Source organism: Artemia sp. Qi Xiang Cuo, chromosome 9 (genome assembly GCF_049724085.1).
Source record: "Artemia sp. Qi Xiang Cuo chromosome 9, ASM4972408v1, whole genome shotgun sequence".
NCBI classification, from domain to species: Eukaryota; Metazoa; Arthropoda; class Branchiopoda; order Anostraca; family Artemiidae; genus Artemia; species Artemia sp. Qi Xiang Cuo.
The window spans coordinates 37,059,995-37,075,940 of record NC_142802.1 but is presented as its reverse complement, the minus strand read 5'-3'; the positions used below and the strand labels follow the sequence as shown (position 1 = coordinate 37,075,940).

Below are 15,946 nucleotides of genomic sequence, written 5' to 3'. Positions count from 1 at the left end.
CCGACACAAGAAAATAAGCAATTATATAAAATTTATCGAAATAGGTTGAATACAATTTTAAGAAATGAAAAAAGCTATATTTTGAGAAAAAGTTTAAGGAGGTCGAAGGATGCCCTAAGAAAACCTGGGGACTAATAAAAGAAGTGATTGGATTAAAAATAAATAGTGTACTTGATGAATTAGTTAGTGTAATGGGAAAGACTTTGAATTCTGAAAAGGACATATGCAATGAATTTCAGAGTTATTTTTCGAATATTGGTCTGAATTTAGCTATGTCAGTTGTACCTGATAGTGGTGATCCAACGTTCGAATCCTTAATGAGGGACCCGATTGATGTATCTCTTCACCTTAGACTTCTAACAGTTGATGAAATTAAAAAAATTATTTATGGGTTGGGTAGTAATTCATCTGGTAGCGATCATATTACTCTAAAAACACTTAAATGTATTTTTCCTGATATAGCTGAAGTTTTATGTGGGTTAATTAATGAGTATTTACGTCAAAGAAAATTCCCAGAGTGTTTTAAAGTTGCTCGTATAACCCCAATTCATACGGGTGGCATTCAAAATGACCCAGGAAACTATAGACCGATATCTGTTCTACCCGTCATTTCCCGTGTTTTTTTGGAGAAGTGTTTTAGTATTAGAATGATGAGTTTTTTGGAGGATCATAAGTTACTGGTAGAGACACAATTTGGGTTGCATGGAAAAACGACAACGGAATAAGGGATGATTTATTTGACAAATATTTTTAATAATGTATTAGATGAAGGTTTTAAAGTAAGTTCTGTATTTTTAGATCTCCTGAAAGTTTTCTACTTTCGGGATCATCAACTTCTGCTTAAGAAGTGTGAGGTGTATGGTTTGAGGGGTAAATCATTAAATTTTTTAAGAAGTTTTTTAAGTAATCGTTATCAGTATGTTCAAACAAATGATTCTTCTTCCGAAAAAAAGCGTATTGAAATAGGTGTTCCGCAAGGACCAGTTCTCGGTCCTATATTATTCTTGATATTTATTAATGATTTACCAAATTGTCGAAATAATTTTTGCTATAGAATAAATGAACTAACGGTAAACCCGACTAATGAAACAGTTTCACTTTTTGCTGATGACACAACAGCCATTATAGCACAGCTAAGACAGCGGAGCTGCTGCAGATTTCCATGAAGGAATCAGTTAATAGAATTATAGAATGGCTGAGGGTAAATAAATTAAGGATTAACATGGCTAAGTCTAACTCTATTATTTTCTCGCGATCATCAAAGTTTTACCCATGGATCAAGGAATTAGATATGCCCAATGGCGTTATAAAACTGACTGCGTCTTTTAAATACCTTGGGATTGTGATAGATGAAACTCTATCTTTTAAGGAACATGTAACTTTAACTAGCAAAATTCTGGCTAGAAATCTCGGTATAATGAAGAAACTCCAACATTGTTTTCCCAAGTCTGTCCTTTGCCATCTTTATTTTTCTTTAATACACCCGTATATACTTTATTGTTCGAGTATTTGGCTCTCTACTTTTTCTTCTATCCTAAAACCAATAAGAGTTTTACAAAATCATGCAGTAAGAATTTTAGCCGGTATATCTCCACGTATGTCTTTTCGAGAAACTTACCCAACTTTAAAATTTTGCCGCCTGCAGGCCTTCGTGAATTCTATGTATTGTGGTTTATTTTTGGAATGCAGCAGGATGTTCAGCCTCGTTGTTTTGGTGATTTATTGTCCATTAGTTCTACTGTTCATTCTCATGATACAAGGGGTAGCGCGGATTTCTGTGTACCTAGAGTTATATCTTCCCGTTCATGTTTTTCTGTTTTTTATAGAGGTACGCGGAAATGGAATAGTTTGAATAGTGATATTAAGACTATTGGTGACCCCAGTATTTTAGAAAAATCATTAAGGAACTGCTTTTTGCTGAATATGAGTTTTGACTGATTGATTGATTTATTTATTGTGGGGGTTTTGTTGATATGATGTTCGCAGAGGAAGTATAATATATGATATTATTTTGTATTTATTGTTTAGTGTGATGGTATTAGTGGCCAAGTGTTCTTTGTTTTAAGGATTTTGTTTTCTCTACCTCCCCCACGGACAAGCTTTGCTTTTTAGGGGAGGAAGCAATAATTTTTTGTTGATATGTTTTTTTTTTCAATAAATCCTTCTTTCTTTCTTTCATGAAGCTATTCAGCTACACATGAACGGAGATCTACCTCATGCCTGCGTAGATAGGGAGGCGTTAGGGAGAATCCTCGATACAATTAGAAAAAAATTAGACCTCATTTTCACGGAGCCAAGAAAAGCACAGAAAAATAAACAAAAACACCAATGCTAGAGGCTAAAAACGTATTGTTCGTAAACATTGAATACAGCCTTAAGATACTCTCCAGTGTTACTATCATGTTTATCTATGAGATAACCCCCCTTTTTTAAATATAAAAATGAGGTGACTACCTTTTGGTTTTCAAAGCTGTTGTCTGATCAATATCACCAACTCCAATTTCCACACCAGTGACAGCTATCTCTGTTACAACTTTGAAACTAACTGTAGATTTATCAGCTCCAATGAAAGGACTATCACCAACAACATCGACCGATAGGTCTGCAGTGTAGAAACCAACAGACATATCTCCATCAAGTGATAACTTGAAGTTATTACTAAAAAAAGAAGAAATTTCATGGGATATAGAGCTCAACATTTCACATCATAGAATACCAAAGTTTAAAAAAAAAAAAACATAAAAAAAATATTGGCATACTCGAATAATATAAAAAGATAAATCTCAGACTTTGTAAACATAATAAGTATCTAGACTCGAAACACTCCCCATTATTTTTCCCTACTTAGTACATACAATATGTATGCTTTTGTTCTTTATTTCAGTGTCTAGATACATAAAAAAAGACACTGAGCAGGGCAAAGCACAGCAAAGCAAAAACATAAACAACAACTTATTTACGCTTTCCAGCACGCCTTTACTATCTTTCTCTAGGCTCAGACCTTTTTTTTAGAATGTAGCTTGAGATCAAACGTACAGGATAATATAAAATTTGACTAAAGAGGTTTTTGTTAAAATTGTAACTCCCAGAGTTTGCACAAATATGCCACTCGGTTGGTATCTTCAAAAAGAAGGTTTGGAATTTCTAGCTAATAATTGAGTTCTTTTTGCTGTCCCCTGGAGTTGATGTTTACGGAGTTTATGGCTTTGGTTTAGTGATTATTTGAGGTGGTGAACTAATGTGATATTATCCTACCTAAGCTGAACTTTAGGGGATTTTTGACTTCGGCAAGTGAATTTTGTATTTTGCTTGGGCTTAATATATTGGAAGATTTAATATTTAGCATTTTTATTTGTCTATATTACATACTAGATCTTCCAATATATTAAACACAAGCAAAATACAAAATCCGTTTCCCCAGGTCAAAAATCCCCTAAAATGCTCTCATTTTCTCCCGTTCTTTCCTGGCCACGGAACCCTTAGAACATAAAAGAAATCCTAGAACACAATTCTATGCACTCATTTTCAGAGAAAATGGAGAGACCTACCCTTACATTGACATAGTTTATTAATTGATCAGTGTATTTTGCCCCCCCCCCAAAAAAAAAGAAGAAAAATTTTTGCTTGAAAATAACTTGTTGTTTCGTGTCTACAGCATCTTTTACTAATGCGTACTTATGCTCGCGCTTTTATTCACAAAACAAATAACGATACTTTAGATAATTACTTAACGATAATAACTAATAATGAACGACACTCATCACGGTGGATGCACATACTCTCCCCCCCCCGCCCAGATAAATCCAAAGGACTCCTCCCAGAATGCATCTAAAATATGATGTAAAATATACTTTTTTTCCCCTTTTCCTCCAGAAATGCACATGGTATCCCCTAAGGGTCACACCTTAGTACACCTAGATAATAATAATTTATATAAAAGGTGTTAAGATTCTCTGATTTGATTCTGCAATCAACATTTTTAAATTGGAAAAATCCATTTTTCCACATCTTTGCAGGAAAAAAAATGCTGCTTACTTATAACCTATTAATTACGACATTTAGCAAGTTTAAATTGTTTAATTATTGGATAGTTTTTGTACATAGGGTGAAGAAGGTATCTAGCGAAGTTAAAAAACCATTATCCATTTTTGAATGACCAGCGTTTGTCTTCAGTCTCAAGAAGGGACCTGCATAAAACATATGGAAGGACAATTGAATTTTATTGGCAATTAATTAAACAACATTTTCCCCATAAGAAATTTTTCGAAAAAAAAAAAATCAAGAGCTACATTAATCCAAAGATAAGCAGAAATAAAGTCAAATAACATTTCAAGCGTAAAACAATCATAAATCACTATCAATAAATAAGTGAAACAAAAAGGTCCAGGGCTAACACCCTCTGTGTCTTTTAAAGACTAGAACATAAATTACACTTTACCGAGAACAGTTTTTACATCGAGGTAAGTGTTTTTATTTCTCATAACACGAAAGAAAAAATCATCATAATAACCAAGATTACTGAAAAAAACAAAGGAATCTGGATTGACAGTTTAATATATACTGATTCCTCAAAGTCTCAGCAATTTTGGATCTATAAAGTAATAAAATGGAAAATGTTTAAAATTTGTTTTGTTTGCGATTTGTTACACATTATATGCACACAAAAAAACAACACGCTATGTGCCTGCAGGTTATCAAAAGGGCGTATCAACAATATATTAGGAACGACTTAGGGCATTAAGTTATACTCTCAGTTGATTTGCCGGGAAGGTTAAACTAAATCAAGGTACAATACCTCAGATACAGCAATACCTCAGGAACGGTTTAGAGTAAAAGGCACTATGCGCATAGTAGGCTACTACTACTAATACTATTACTAATACTGCTGCTACTACTAAATCTATAGCTAGAAGTATTATGGTGAAACTTTTAAATGTTGAGGGGGACGTTGAATTACATTATAACATATTATATGCATGGAGGTTGTCAAAATGGCGCCTTAAGAATATCTCAGGCAATGCTAAGAGAAAAGGTTTAAACCTTCAGGATAGTTTCAGCAGGATGTTGAACTAACCAAAAGGTACACCAAAATCTTTATTTTGGGATTGTTGGTTTTCTTTTTGATTTTTTTTTTTTGTTTTTTTTTTTGTCATTAGTAGAATCACCAGACTTTTTTTTTTATTATAAACATCCTAGAATTAAATAAGACCATTCAACGTCTAAACTTGACTGGGGAACCATTTGAGGGGGAGGAGGGAAATGCTTTCCCTATATTTGGAAAAATATATTTTTTTTGTTGATAAAAAAAAAACCTTCTGTACATTTTTGTTGCACCACGGATATCTATAGGTTTTATTGATAAAAACACATGCTTTTTACTCATTTTCCCCATTATAACTATATATTATTACTATCTCTAGGAAAACAACAAAGAAAAGATTTTATAACCCGCCAACTAGGGTTGGAGAGAATCATATTTTGTTTCCATCAGCGGGACTTCCTGGCCTGTTAACTTGAATTATTTCATGTCTGAAAATTGTTGGTTTTCTCTTATGTTAATATTATTCCTTTCTTCGTCTGATTTTATTTTTTACACATGGGGTGGGGGCCTACCAGATCTGTCATACCCTATTTTTTTTCGCCCTTGAATAGCGCAGGTATAATTGCGAAAATCCTCTATATCCCGCTTTTAACATAATTTGGCCTTTTTATCGTATTTTTTAGCCATAGAGTGGAGCTTTGATTCTCTCTGCTTGCTTACTCTAACTTTGTATGAATTAAAAATTATCAAGAGTAACAAAAAGAAAAAAAAAGGAAAAAAAGAACAGGTCGGTAAATAAATAAAAAAAATAACTGTAACTCAGCTTTTTTGCTAGTTGAATTTTATATTTTGTTGATTTAGCAAAACTAAAATAAAACTTAGTAGAACTCTTTCTAAATAATTCCAAAAAAAAAGAGTTTCTTGAGTGGTTCAGGGTTTGTGAGGATTATATATTTGTGCCCTCCTAAGTTTCTAAGACTAGCCTTTCTATTCTAACTGGCCCGGAAATAAAAAAGGAAGAAACAAATATTATTTTGATGGCACACTACTTATTAACCTTAAGTTTTTAGTTTTTAATGTCTGCTCATGTAATGCCTGCACAAAGGGTGACAAATATACAAATAATTCTTTTAAAAAGGTAGAAGACACTCACCCTTCGGCAGAGAGAGCAATGTCCTTCTTCACTTCCAATTTATCATCAGTAGATACGATACTATTCGCTTTGACTTTAGACACCTGAATGTCATTGCCAAGTAAATCGCAAACACGGACTAAGAGGTTCCGGTTTTCAGAAGAGATGACTGGTTGAGAAGAGATTGATAAAACCAAAGGGACAAAATACTGAAAAAGAAATGAACATAATATTTATCAAAATCTTTTGACGCAAGATAACCAGTCCTCCGTGAAAAAAAAAAAAAAAAAAAAAATATGGATGCACTCAATACCTCAGCCCACCCAAACAACACCCCAGCAATAAATAATTATAGAACGATTTTTAACTTGTATGAGGCGTGAGTTTGCCGATAATTACCTAAGCTTAAGATTATGATATAATATGAAAAGCAAAACACAGTAATTACATATTTCGCAAATAGCATGTGATTTCCCCCGAAGTTGGTATTAAAGAAAGTTCAGTTAGCTTTGATCCTCTGAGAGCTAGCTATGAGCCTAATAATAGGCTCATAGCCAGTAATGATGGTGATCAAAGTGGGACTAAAAGGAAATAATCCGTATGGTGGTTCTGAAATGGAATAGGATCAATCAGCAAAAAAAGGAAAAGAAGAAATCTGACCCAAATAATATCGTAGAAATCCGAAGTGCTTTTATGTATAAAGAAAATACTTATAGTTTGTATAACTACCAATTTTAAAGCAAGCTTCTCAGTGTGTTGAAGCTGCAGAGACCAAATGGAGATTGCAATATTAATAGACTGTTGGCTATTGTAGGGGAAGCTTTAGAGGTATATTTGGCTATAAGGAGACTACTCCTTACCAATAATTATAAAAGTATTTTTTATTTTTAGGGAGGAGAGTAATATTTGTTTGAAAAAGGAAGCGTTACAAAATAAATAGTGAGTACACCTAATAGCATGTATGGCTATCTATTTTGTTCACATAACAACCACAAACACAGAAGAAGATTGGTACCTATGTTAGAATTTTCGGTCTTTGAGAACGTTGATGACAATGCTGAGGCTCAGAGACTATTCTAAAACAAAATGGTAATCCATGCTTCACAGATGGTGTTTGATATAACCAAAATAGACTTTTGAAGGTTGTTAAGTCACGAATAGGAGGCTTAAATTGTAAAATGGATGTCTTGAAGCTACACACAATATATAGTCTAAATGTTTTATAACCTCCAATAATACAAACCTTAGTGTATGTTTGTACGCAACAAAATGTTCTAGATTTGTTTTGCTTTTGGACTTTTGGAGCAAATTCCTGCTAATAGTAGCCAAAACTAAAAAAAAAAAAAAAAAAAAAAAAAAAAAAAAACGTTTGATAACAAATACATACATCAAAAGAACCGACTTTTTAAGACGATTGAATGAAAAAAAAAGTTTTTTTTCAACTGAAAGTAAGGAGCACCATCAAAACTTAAAACGAACATAAATTATTACACATATAAGGAGGGATACCCCTTCTCAATCACTCACTCTTCAAGCTAAAGTTTTTTATTATTTCAAAATACTTCTTATTCTAATTAACTTATGTTTCAAGAGTCGTTCTTAAAAAATTGGGACTAAAATTCAAACTTTAGTATAAAGAGCGAGGTATCGAGGAGAGGGCAAATCATTTCTGTTCATTTTAATGTTGGTCCTTACTTTTAGTTAAAAAAAAAACTCGCTTTTATTTACTTAATTTCTGATTCTTTTTCAATTAATACCGGAAAATCCGCCTCCCCACGAAAATTCCTCAATGAAAAGTTCCTCCGGCGTAAGATCCTTCTCTCCCCGGGTAATTCCATCCTCGCAAAAAATTTCCCCCAGAAAATTTCTTACGTCTTACGGATAATTCCGCCTCGAAAATTCTCCTTGGCATGCTTTCATTCGAAAAAAGACTTGTTTTTCATTTAATTTTTAATCGTGTTTTAAATCATGCCGGTAATCCCCGCCTCCATAGAAAAATGTCTATGGAACCACCGCAATTCCCCCACTAGAAAGCTTCTCTCGCAGAAAATTCCCTAGCGGAGAATTTCTCCCAAAAATCGCCATCAAAATCGCTTACTGGTATTGTACATCAGCTCTATGCATTGGTATTTATTCCATTCAATATTTTCACAAGAGTGGGGACTTGGATAATTCAATATGTCAACTCCACGAATTTCACAATTTTCGACACCACTTCCTTCAATTTTTGAAGATACGAACCAACCTCTTGAAATTCTAAACACATTCCGAGTCCGATATGTCAAAGTGTTTACCAGGTGAATAAGAGCCATTTTGACCCGACAAATTAGGAAGTCATGTCACAATTCAAAGCCACTGAATAAAAAAGATTAAATAATAGGTACTGGAGTCTGAGTTTATTTATTTTCACCAACTCCGGTCCCAAAGCCTCAAATCTTCACGGCTTCAACTCCACGTCTTGAGTTTTAATAGCCCTAATTCATCGGCAAAATTAAGGACTTTCCTGGCCCTAAATCCCTGAATTCATGAGTGAAGTGAACAGGGTATGAGACAATAGAGAACAGCCCGTTATAGAGTCATCAAAGGCTAAGGGCCCCAGGTAGAAGTTATATACACTGAAATATAGAGTTATGGTAATTCATAAAGTAAAATCTGTTTTCTAAGCTTGTCAATTTACAAATAAGCATTTCACGATGAGATTTGAAAACCAAAAAAATGACTGAATCGGCAAACTTTGTGAACAGCATTTATTTCTTCACAATAGCAAGCCAAATTTCTAGCTTTTAAGATGAACAACTTAAATCATTCTAGAATTTTGTTTTAACAATGACAGTCTAGGCCAGTTAGTAACAAAAACGGCTTTGAAGGAATCATTAATTTTTTTTTAGTGCAATAACAATAGCAAATTCACTGAATAATTGAGTAAATTTAAATGATATAAATGATATATAATGAAATAATATAAATGAGGAAAAAAATAATATAAAAAACAGTTTCATTATTTTCTGCAGAATTTTCTACCTTTAGTCCTATCTCTCTCTTTAAAGCCCTGTTTTTTACATTCAAGTTTAATATTTGTAAATAAATAGTTCGAGAAAGATAATCATCCTTGAAAAAGTATACCACTTCAAATATTTCTTGAGGGGGAATATTTGATTTCTCCAACTGAAATATGAAAATTAATTTTATGGTCATCACTTTGTGCTTTTCAATGAATTCTTCGAATAAATTTTTTTTATAGGGATGTCCCAACCCCATTCTTGCCCTTACTATGCAGGTAAGCAGAAGTCATCTTTGATGTTACCAATTAGCATACATCTCCAATACGAGGAGGAACGTTACTCTACAATAGTAATGTTAATCCAAACATTTTATTAGAATAAAGAGAGACTAGGGGGTAGATACAACACACATACCATATGTTGTTTACTTTTGACTGAAATTGGGGCTTTCAGAAAATTACGTATCAATTGCAGGCTCTTAATTATACCCGTTCAGATTGTATATCCAAAAGGTAATACATACCTGATTTGTGGTAAGATACTCCAATGATGTCAGTAGATTGGCGATACTTTTGGCTTGGCGAACCGTCTTTCGACTAACCAGGTACTCTCCGAAGCCAATCACTTGCTCTGCATTCAAATCTGGCTTTCTGCCCAGCTTCGTAGAGAGGTCAAAAATACCATTGAGTACCAAAGCTGAATGAAGATTGAAATAAGACAAAGCATAAGAAACATTGGGTAGACATAGAGCCTCAACAAGAGACAAACAAAACACACCACTTAAACAAAAACAAGACATATCCTCAAACAACAATATCATAAATAGACAAACAAGAAAAAAACCACGTTACAAAAAGGCAAAAATTAACGCACACATATGTAAACACACGCATACATAGATCCAACTATGGTGTTAGATTACGATATATTGCAACAAGTATAACAAAAGGATCGGTTTATGCTTTTGTTAATCGAGTTCAAACAATTGGAATGACCTTCTATCCAATATTGTTAGTGCTAACTTCAACTTAACTTTTTCGCATACTGACCAATGATCTGCGTTGCGCAGGTATCGATCTCCTGATTCACTGTCTTCGGCCGGGAGTGCAATGCATGGTTGGGTTGTTAGTGCTGGTTTAATTATTTCAAACCAAGTTAGCTCAAATTCCATTTTACTTTCAAGAAGAAAATCACCATTTACTTTACATATTATTGTATCCAATACCCCTCCTTAATTTTATCTTGCTATCCCAGTTGTGTATGGTCAAGTGTTTATTGTGACAAGCCTTTAACCTAAAGAACCTCTAAGAAATCAATCAGAAGAAATCTGAAAAAAAGAAGAAAAATAAAAGAAGCATTAAGAGAAGGGCTTCCTATTCGAAAACTACAGGAACTAGTTCGCATAATATTTCGTCACTATTTGCTTCCAGCCTGGATGGCCAGAGACGACTAGCGTATACAGCTAAGGAGAACTTGTATGAGTTCTTTTTTTTCGTCTATCCATTTTTAATAGTTGGGTGCAATCGCCCTTTTTAATCCATCGGATGTATCATTTTGCAAAGTTTATGACACCTTTTCACACCTGAGCAGAAATCAAAGAACTAAATGTTAAATTTCATGCAAAGTTTCCATTGTTCCTTCTCGACTTCAACAGGAAATTAAGTACCTGCAATGAGAGGAGATGGACCTGTTGTGCCTCCCCCATTTCAAAATAGAAATTATTAGCTCCCGTCCTCTCCCTCATCCAAAGGAAAAGTCCGAATACAGATATGCTTTCATTCATTAATAATATACCTTTTCTTCGCAATCGCAAGTCTAAGTAAATAAAGATATAAAGCTCACTCCGAAGTAGAAGGTCATGTTTTGTTCTTAGTTGCATGAATGAATCGACTGTGGTCCGATACGATTAAAATTACACACTTTATGGCAGAGTCATAAAGACTAGAGCACAAATCACTTACTTGTAACCGATAATCCTCCTTCAAATTGTACATATTTGTTGTCAACCATGTCTGCTTGAACTACGACATCTTCTATGCGGTCATAATATTGTTCAATATTCCCAGGGAAATTGGAAGCAATATGAAAAACATAGCCCAGACTAAAAAAAGAAAATGATTGTACAAATGCTCTAACAACTGTAGGAGCTGGATGCAAGAAAAAGGGAGAATGCAAGAAAAGAACACTTGTCAAATCAATAGAGTGGGATTACATTGGAGTGCATTACAAAATCCATCTCAGACAAAATAAAGTGTTTTCTATAGCACTGAAAAAAATATATATTTTTTTTGAAATATTAGTTGCAAAATTCGTGAAAATAAATATTACAAAGACGACATTTTTCTTTCTATTTCATTTTGTTTTAGTAGATTGACACTCTATATGTTCAATTTAGAATGATCAACTAAAAAATTTCTTTTGCACTTTCTCCTAAGTTATCCTGATTTATTCAAATTTATTTTTAATGGGAATTTCGCATGATATTACGAATGAGCCCTCTCCCGATTCTATAGGACTATAGATTCGAAACGATCTCTCTTGTGACGCCATTCACAGTCAAAGAGCATGTCCATCACAAATTCACCATTTTTTCTGCATTGCAAGAATATGAATTTAGAGCAGGTCAAGGAGTTCAAGTACCTGGGTAGCTGAGCTGATTGAGATGACAAAATAATGACCAAGATAAAACACAGAATTAGGCAGTCAACTGGAGCCTTCAATATATTAAAGTCAATTTGGAGGAAAAACAAGTATTCCCTGCAATTGAAGTTACATCTCTTCAATAGTGACACACTCTCCTTACTCCTTTATGCCAGCGAGTGCTGTAAAATGAGCCAGTAGCTCGAAAAGAGGATTCTTTACTTCAAAAATATCTACCAGAGAATAATCCTAAATACAAGCTGGCAACAAAGAGTAAGCAATTCCGAAATTTGTGCTAGAAATGGTCAGCTTTGCTATATGTCTTTTGCATGCAACAAAGCCTTCTTGCTTCGACAACTTAGGATTGGATACCAGATGGTCAAAGGAGACAAGGTCGTCCAAAAAACAACTTTACAGTGAACTTATGACCGAGATCTAAAGGAGTCCCTAAACGGTTAATCATTTTGATGAAAAGCTTCCGTCAATCCATTTACTCAAGCATGGTTGACCGTCTAGGAACCTGTTTGACACTCGAGTCAAGCGTTGACGGTGATTGATAGAAAATTTTAACGACTCAATCCCTTTGATCGAAAGCAGTGTATTACATTAGCTTCGGTCGAGATTGAAGGTTCATTGAAGCACACGTCAATCGATAGAAGGAAACTTTTGATCAAAATGATTGACCGTCTAGGGCCTCCTTAAGAACAGCTGAGACATCCGTATTACCAGAAAGGGATGACGTCAGCCCTTTGGTTAAGCTTCGGGACGAGTTGAGAGGTTTCTTGACACACTATGCGCCATCCATGGCTCTGGAAGATCTAAGGGTCCAAGGAAACATATAACCAGGTAACTTAGTTTATATAATCAGGCAACTTAGCAATTTTATATTTGTATTTATAATTATATTTGTATATATTTTATACTTATAAATACGGATATTATTTCTTTAGTCACTTTAATCAATTGGCAGCAACTTGGCAACGTGCATACGATGTAATTTTCGCTGGCCAATCAGCAACCATTTTTGGTGACTTTGCCGTTTGCACCATCTTGCGCTCAGTGTTGCCAGATTTTTTGCATAACCTATAGCCCAAACAGCAGCAATCACTAGCCCAAACATAGCCCAAAGTAGCCCAAAAATAGCGAACGCTATTATAACCCTATTATAGCGCTGTTATGGGTAAAACAAGGAAGACATACAAACGGCGTATCAGATAGCCTACAAATAAGTATAGGTCAAAAGCGAACATGAGGTCTCCGAACAGACAAAAATAACAACCCCCTCAACATATACTGACATAAAATTGACAAGCGCATCACTGAAAACAAAAAGGAAAATTGTTCTTTACACACTCGGTTTATTGCATGCATACCACGATCAAACAGTTCTTGGTAACGAACTGTAGGTAAGGAGCGACCCGGCTCAAAAATAACCGAAACTCTAAAAAACGGAATTTTAATACCAATAGGTACATACAAAAAAAATCAGATTTTTATGCTAATTTCAAATATATAAGTTTCATCAAGTTTAGTCTTACTCATCAGAAGTTACGCGTCTGAGAAAATTTTCCGTATTTTCGAAAAATGGAGAAAATAACCCCTAAAAGAAAGAGAACTTTAATAAAATCACACCATCAGATTCAGCATATCAGAGAACCCTACTATACAAGTTTCAAGCTTCTATCTGCAAAAATGTTGAATTTTCTCGAACGGAAATTAAAAGTTCTTGTGCCCTTTTTAAGTGACCAAAAAAATTGGAGGGCAACTTGGCCCCCTCCCGCGCTCATTTTTTCCCGAAGTCACCCAATCAAAATTTTGAGATAGCCATTGTGTTCAGCATATTCGAAAATCTAATATATATGTCTTTGAGGATGACTTAGTCCCCACAGTTTTCAGGGGAAGGGCTGCAAGTTATGAGCTTTGCCCATTGTTTACATATAGTATTGGTTATTGGGAAGTATACAGCTGTTTTCAGGAGGGATTTGTTTCTGGTGGAGGAAAGGAGTCAGAGAAGGGGGTTACGGGGGAGGATCTTTCCATGGAGAATGTTTCCTTGGGGAAAGGGACATTTCTATGAAGGGGCGCCGAATTTTCCAGCATTATTTAAAAAACTTTCAGAAATTAAATTAAAAACAAGTTTTTTCAACTGAAAGTAAGGAGCAACATTAAAAGTTTAAACGAACAGATATTATTACGCATATGAGGTGGCTCACCCCCTATTCAATACCTCACTCTTTACGGTAAGGTTTTTTTTTGTAGCACTTTCAAAAGAGCTATCTATTCTCATTAACCGGCCTTTATGATTTAGGGTTAGTGATTCGAACAGAATTCGAACTTTAAAATAAAGAGCGAGGTATTAAAGAGGGGACAAACCGCCTAATATGAGTAATAAGAACATACAAATATAGAAGTTCGTTGCGTAAGTTAATTCATAAGTTACGTCGGAACAAAATTTCGAGAAAGCCATTTAGCCAAAAAAGTAAAATTAATGTGCAAATTTTTTTTTAATTACTCATGTCCGGTGACCCAAAATCAAAGCTGCATTAATTCAAAAACGTTCAGAAATTAAATTAAAAAAACAAGTTTTTTTTAACTGAAAATAAGGAGCGACATTAAAACTTAAAACGAACAGAAATTATTCTGTATATGAAATTTCTATTGTTTATTCCATTGTTTACACCTTTTAATGCCCACTTTCTTGCATTTGCAGGTAATTCTCATTGCCACTTATCCTTTAACCGCATATTTCCTTGTTCTCGCTTTGGCATATCTTTCAGCCGCATATTTCTTTGATCTTCCCCTTTCTTTTTGAGTAGTTTTAATTCTTCCAGCAGCTTATCTTCGAGACGTATGTTTCTTTGTTCTTTACTTCTTGACTCGTTGTAACTGTTGCTGACGGAAGTATTCTGACTGTATATACTTGTTCTTCATTATCGTTTGTCATTACTTTAAACATTTTTTATTTTCCCCAGACACCAACAACCCTATGAACAGCTCTGTTCGCAGTTACAATTAAGCTTAAATTAAACCTGTTCCTAGTTTCAGTCTGACTCCAAGATCCTTCTCCGTGATTAAATTATTCAAACCAACAAAATACACTCTGTCTGTTTGGTTACATTCACTGTGATTCCGAAACATTCAGAATGCGAAGTTTGATTACATTTTTCGACAACTTTTCACTCTGATTTCTTGAGTCTAGCATTCAGAAGCCGGAAGCGGATGTTCAGAAAAAAGGTGTCAGGGTATTATGCGTATATATTATGTCTATTGGGACGGTAGAGTAGACGTTCTATATACTTTTATTTTCAAGGAATGGTGATGAGATATGGGGTACCCACAAATTAGAAGAGGACAACCACAGTCAAGACACGCTATATTTATATTGTGATTAGAATCTACAAAGAAGGTAAATGATCAAATAGACCAAATTTTCAAACATGATTTTTTTGGGGTTTCAAGCGAATTCAATTTCTAGCCCAAAAGTAGCGAGATTTAAAACATTATAGCCCAAAAACCCGCCTCGCAGGTTTTTAGTAACTTGTTCCGCGAAGCTGAAAATCTAAAGCCCAATTGGCGGGCTATAGCCCAATCTGGCAACACTGCTTGCGCTTCGTTGTTTTTATATAGTTCTACTGTTTTGTTTGGATGTTATATGACTTATGGGTGACAAATATTTATTGTTTTAACTTTCTACTGTTTTCTATGGATGTTATACAACTTACGGGTGACATATTTTTATTGTTTTAACTTTTTAACCATAGGTGACTTAATTTTGGGAGTTTGTTAATTAAATATAAGCGATTTTTCAAAAAGTAAAGTACAGGAAGTGTTCCTTGATGTAAGTAACATGAAGCATCATTTCAACGAACTGCCAAAAGAACAGTGTTTACCAAAAGGCCAGAAACACGAATTCTCACAAAAGCCCAATATTTGGAGTCTTAAAGCATACTGGAAAGAAAAAAACAACCAAGAATTATCAGTGTTTACAAAGGCTCGACGTAACAACTACTGGAGAGAAGTTAACAGTTCCTGTAGAGGAAGGTAAAGAGCAGATGAGGTTTTACGTTCATTGGGAAGAGATATTTCAACTTTTATATGATTATCATAATGCAATTTGGCACTATCATTAAA

The 15,946-nt window shown here is 34.4% G+C and overlaps 1 protein-coding gene across 1 annotated transcript in view; it reads right to left on the bottom strand.

Annotated features, from left to right (window-relative positions):
- Window positions 1-15,946, bottom strand: part of OstDelta (oligosaccharide transferase delta subunit) — a 56,307-nt gene that overhangs the window by 20,463 nt on the left and 19,898 nt on the right. Inside the window, exons 4-7 of the mRNA XM_089094015.1 lie at window positions 11,137-11,276; window positions 9,699-9,871; window positions 6,195-6,382; window positions 2,455-2,658 (exon numbers count right to left, since the gene is read on the bottom strand). Of these exons, the coding sequence (XP_088950141.1) occupies window positions 2,455-2,658; window positions 6,195-6,382; window positions 9,699-9,871; window positions 11,137-11,276 (705 nt within the window). The remainder of the gene's footprint in view (window positions 1-2,454; window positions 2,659-6,194; window positions 6,383-9,698; window positions 9,872-11,136; window positions 11,277-15,946) is intronic.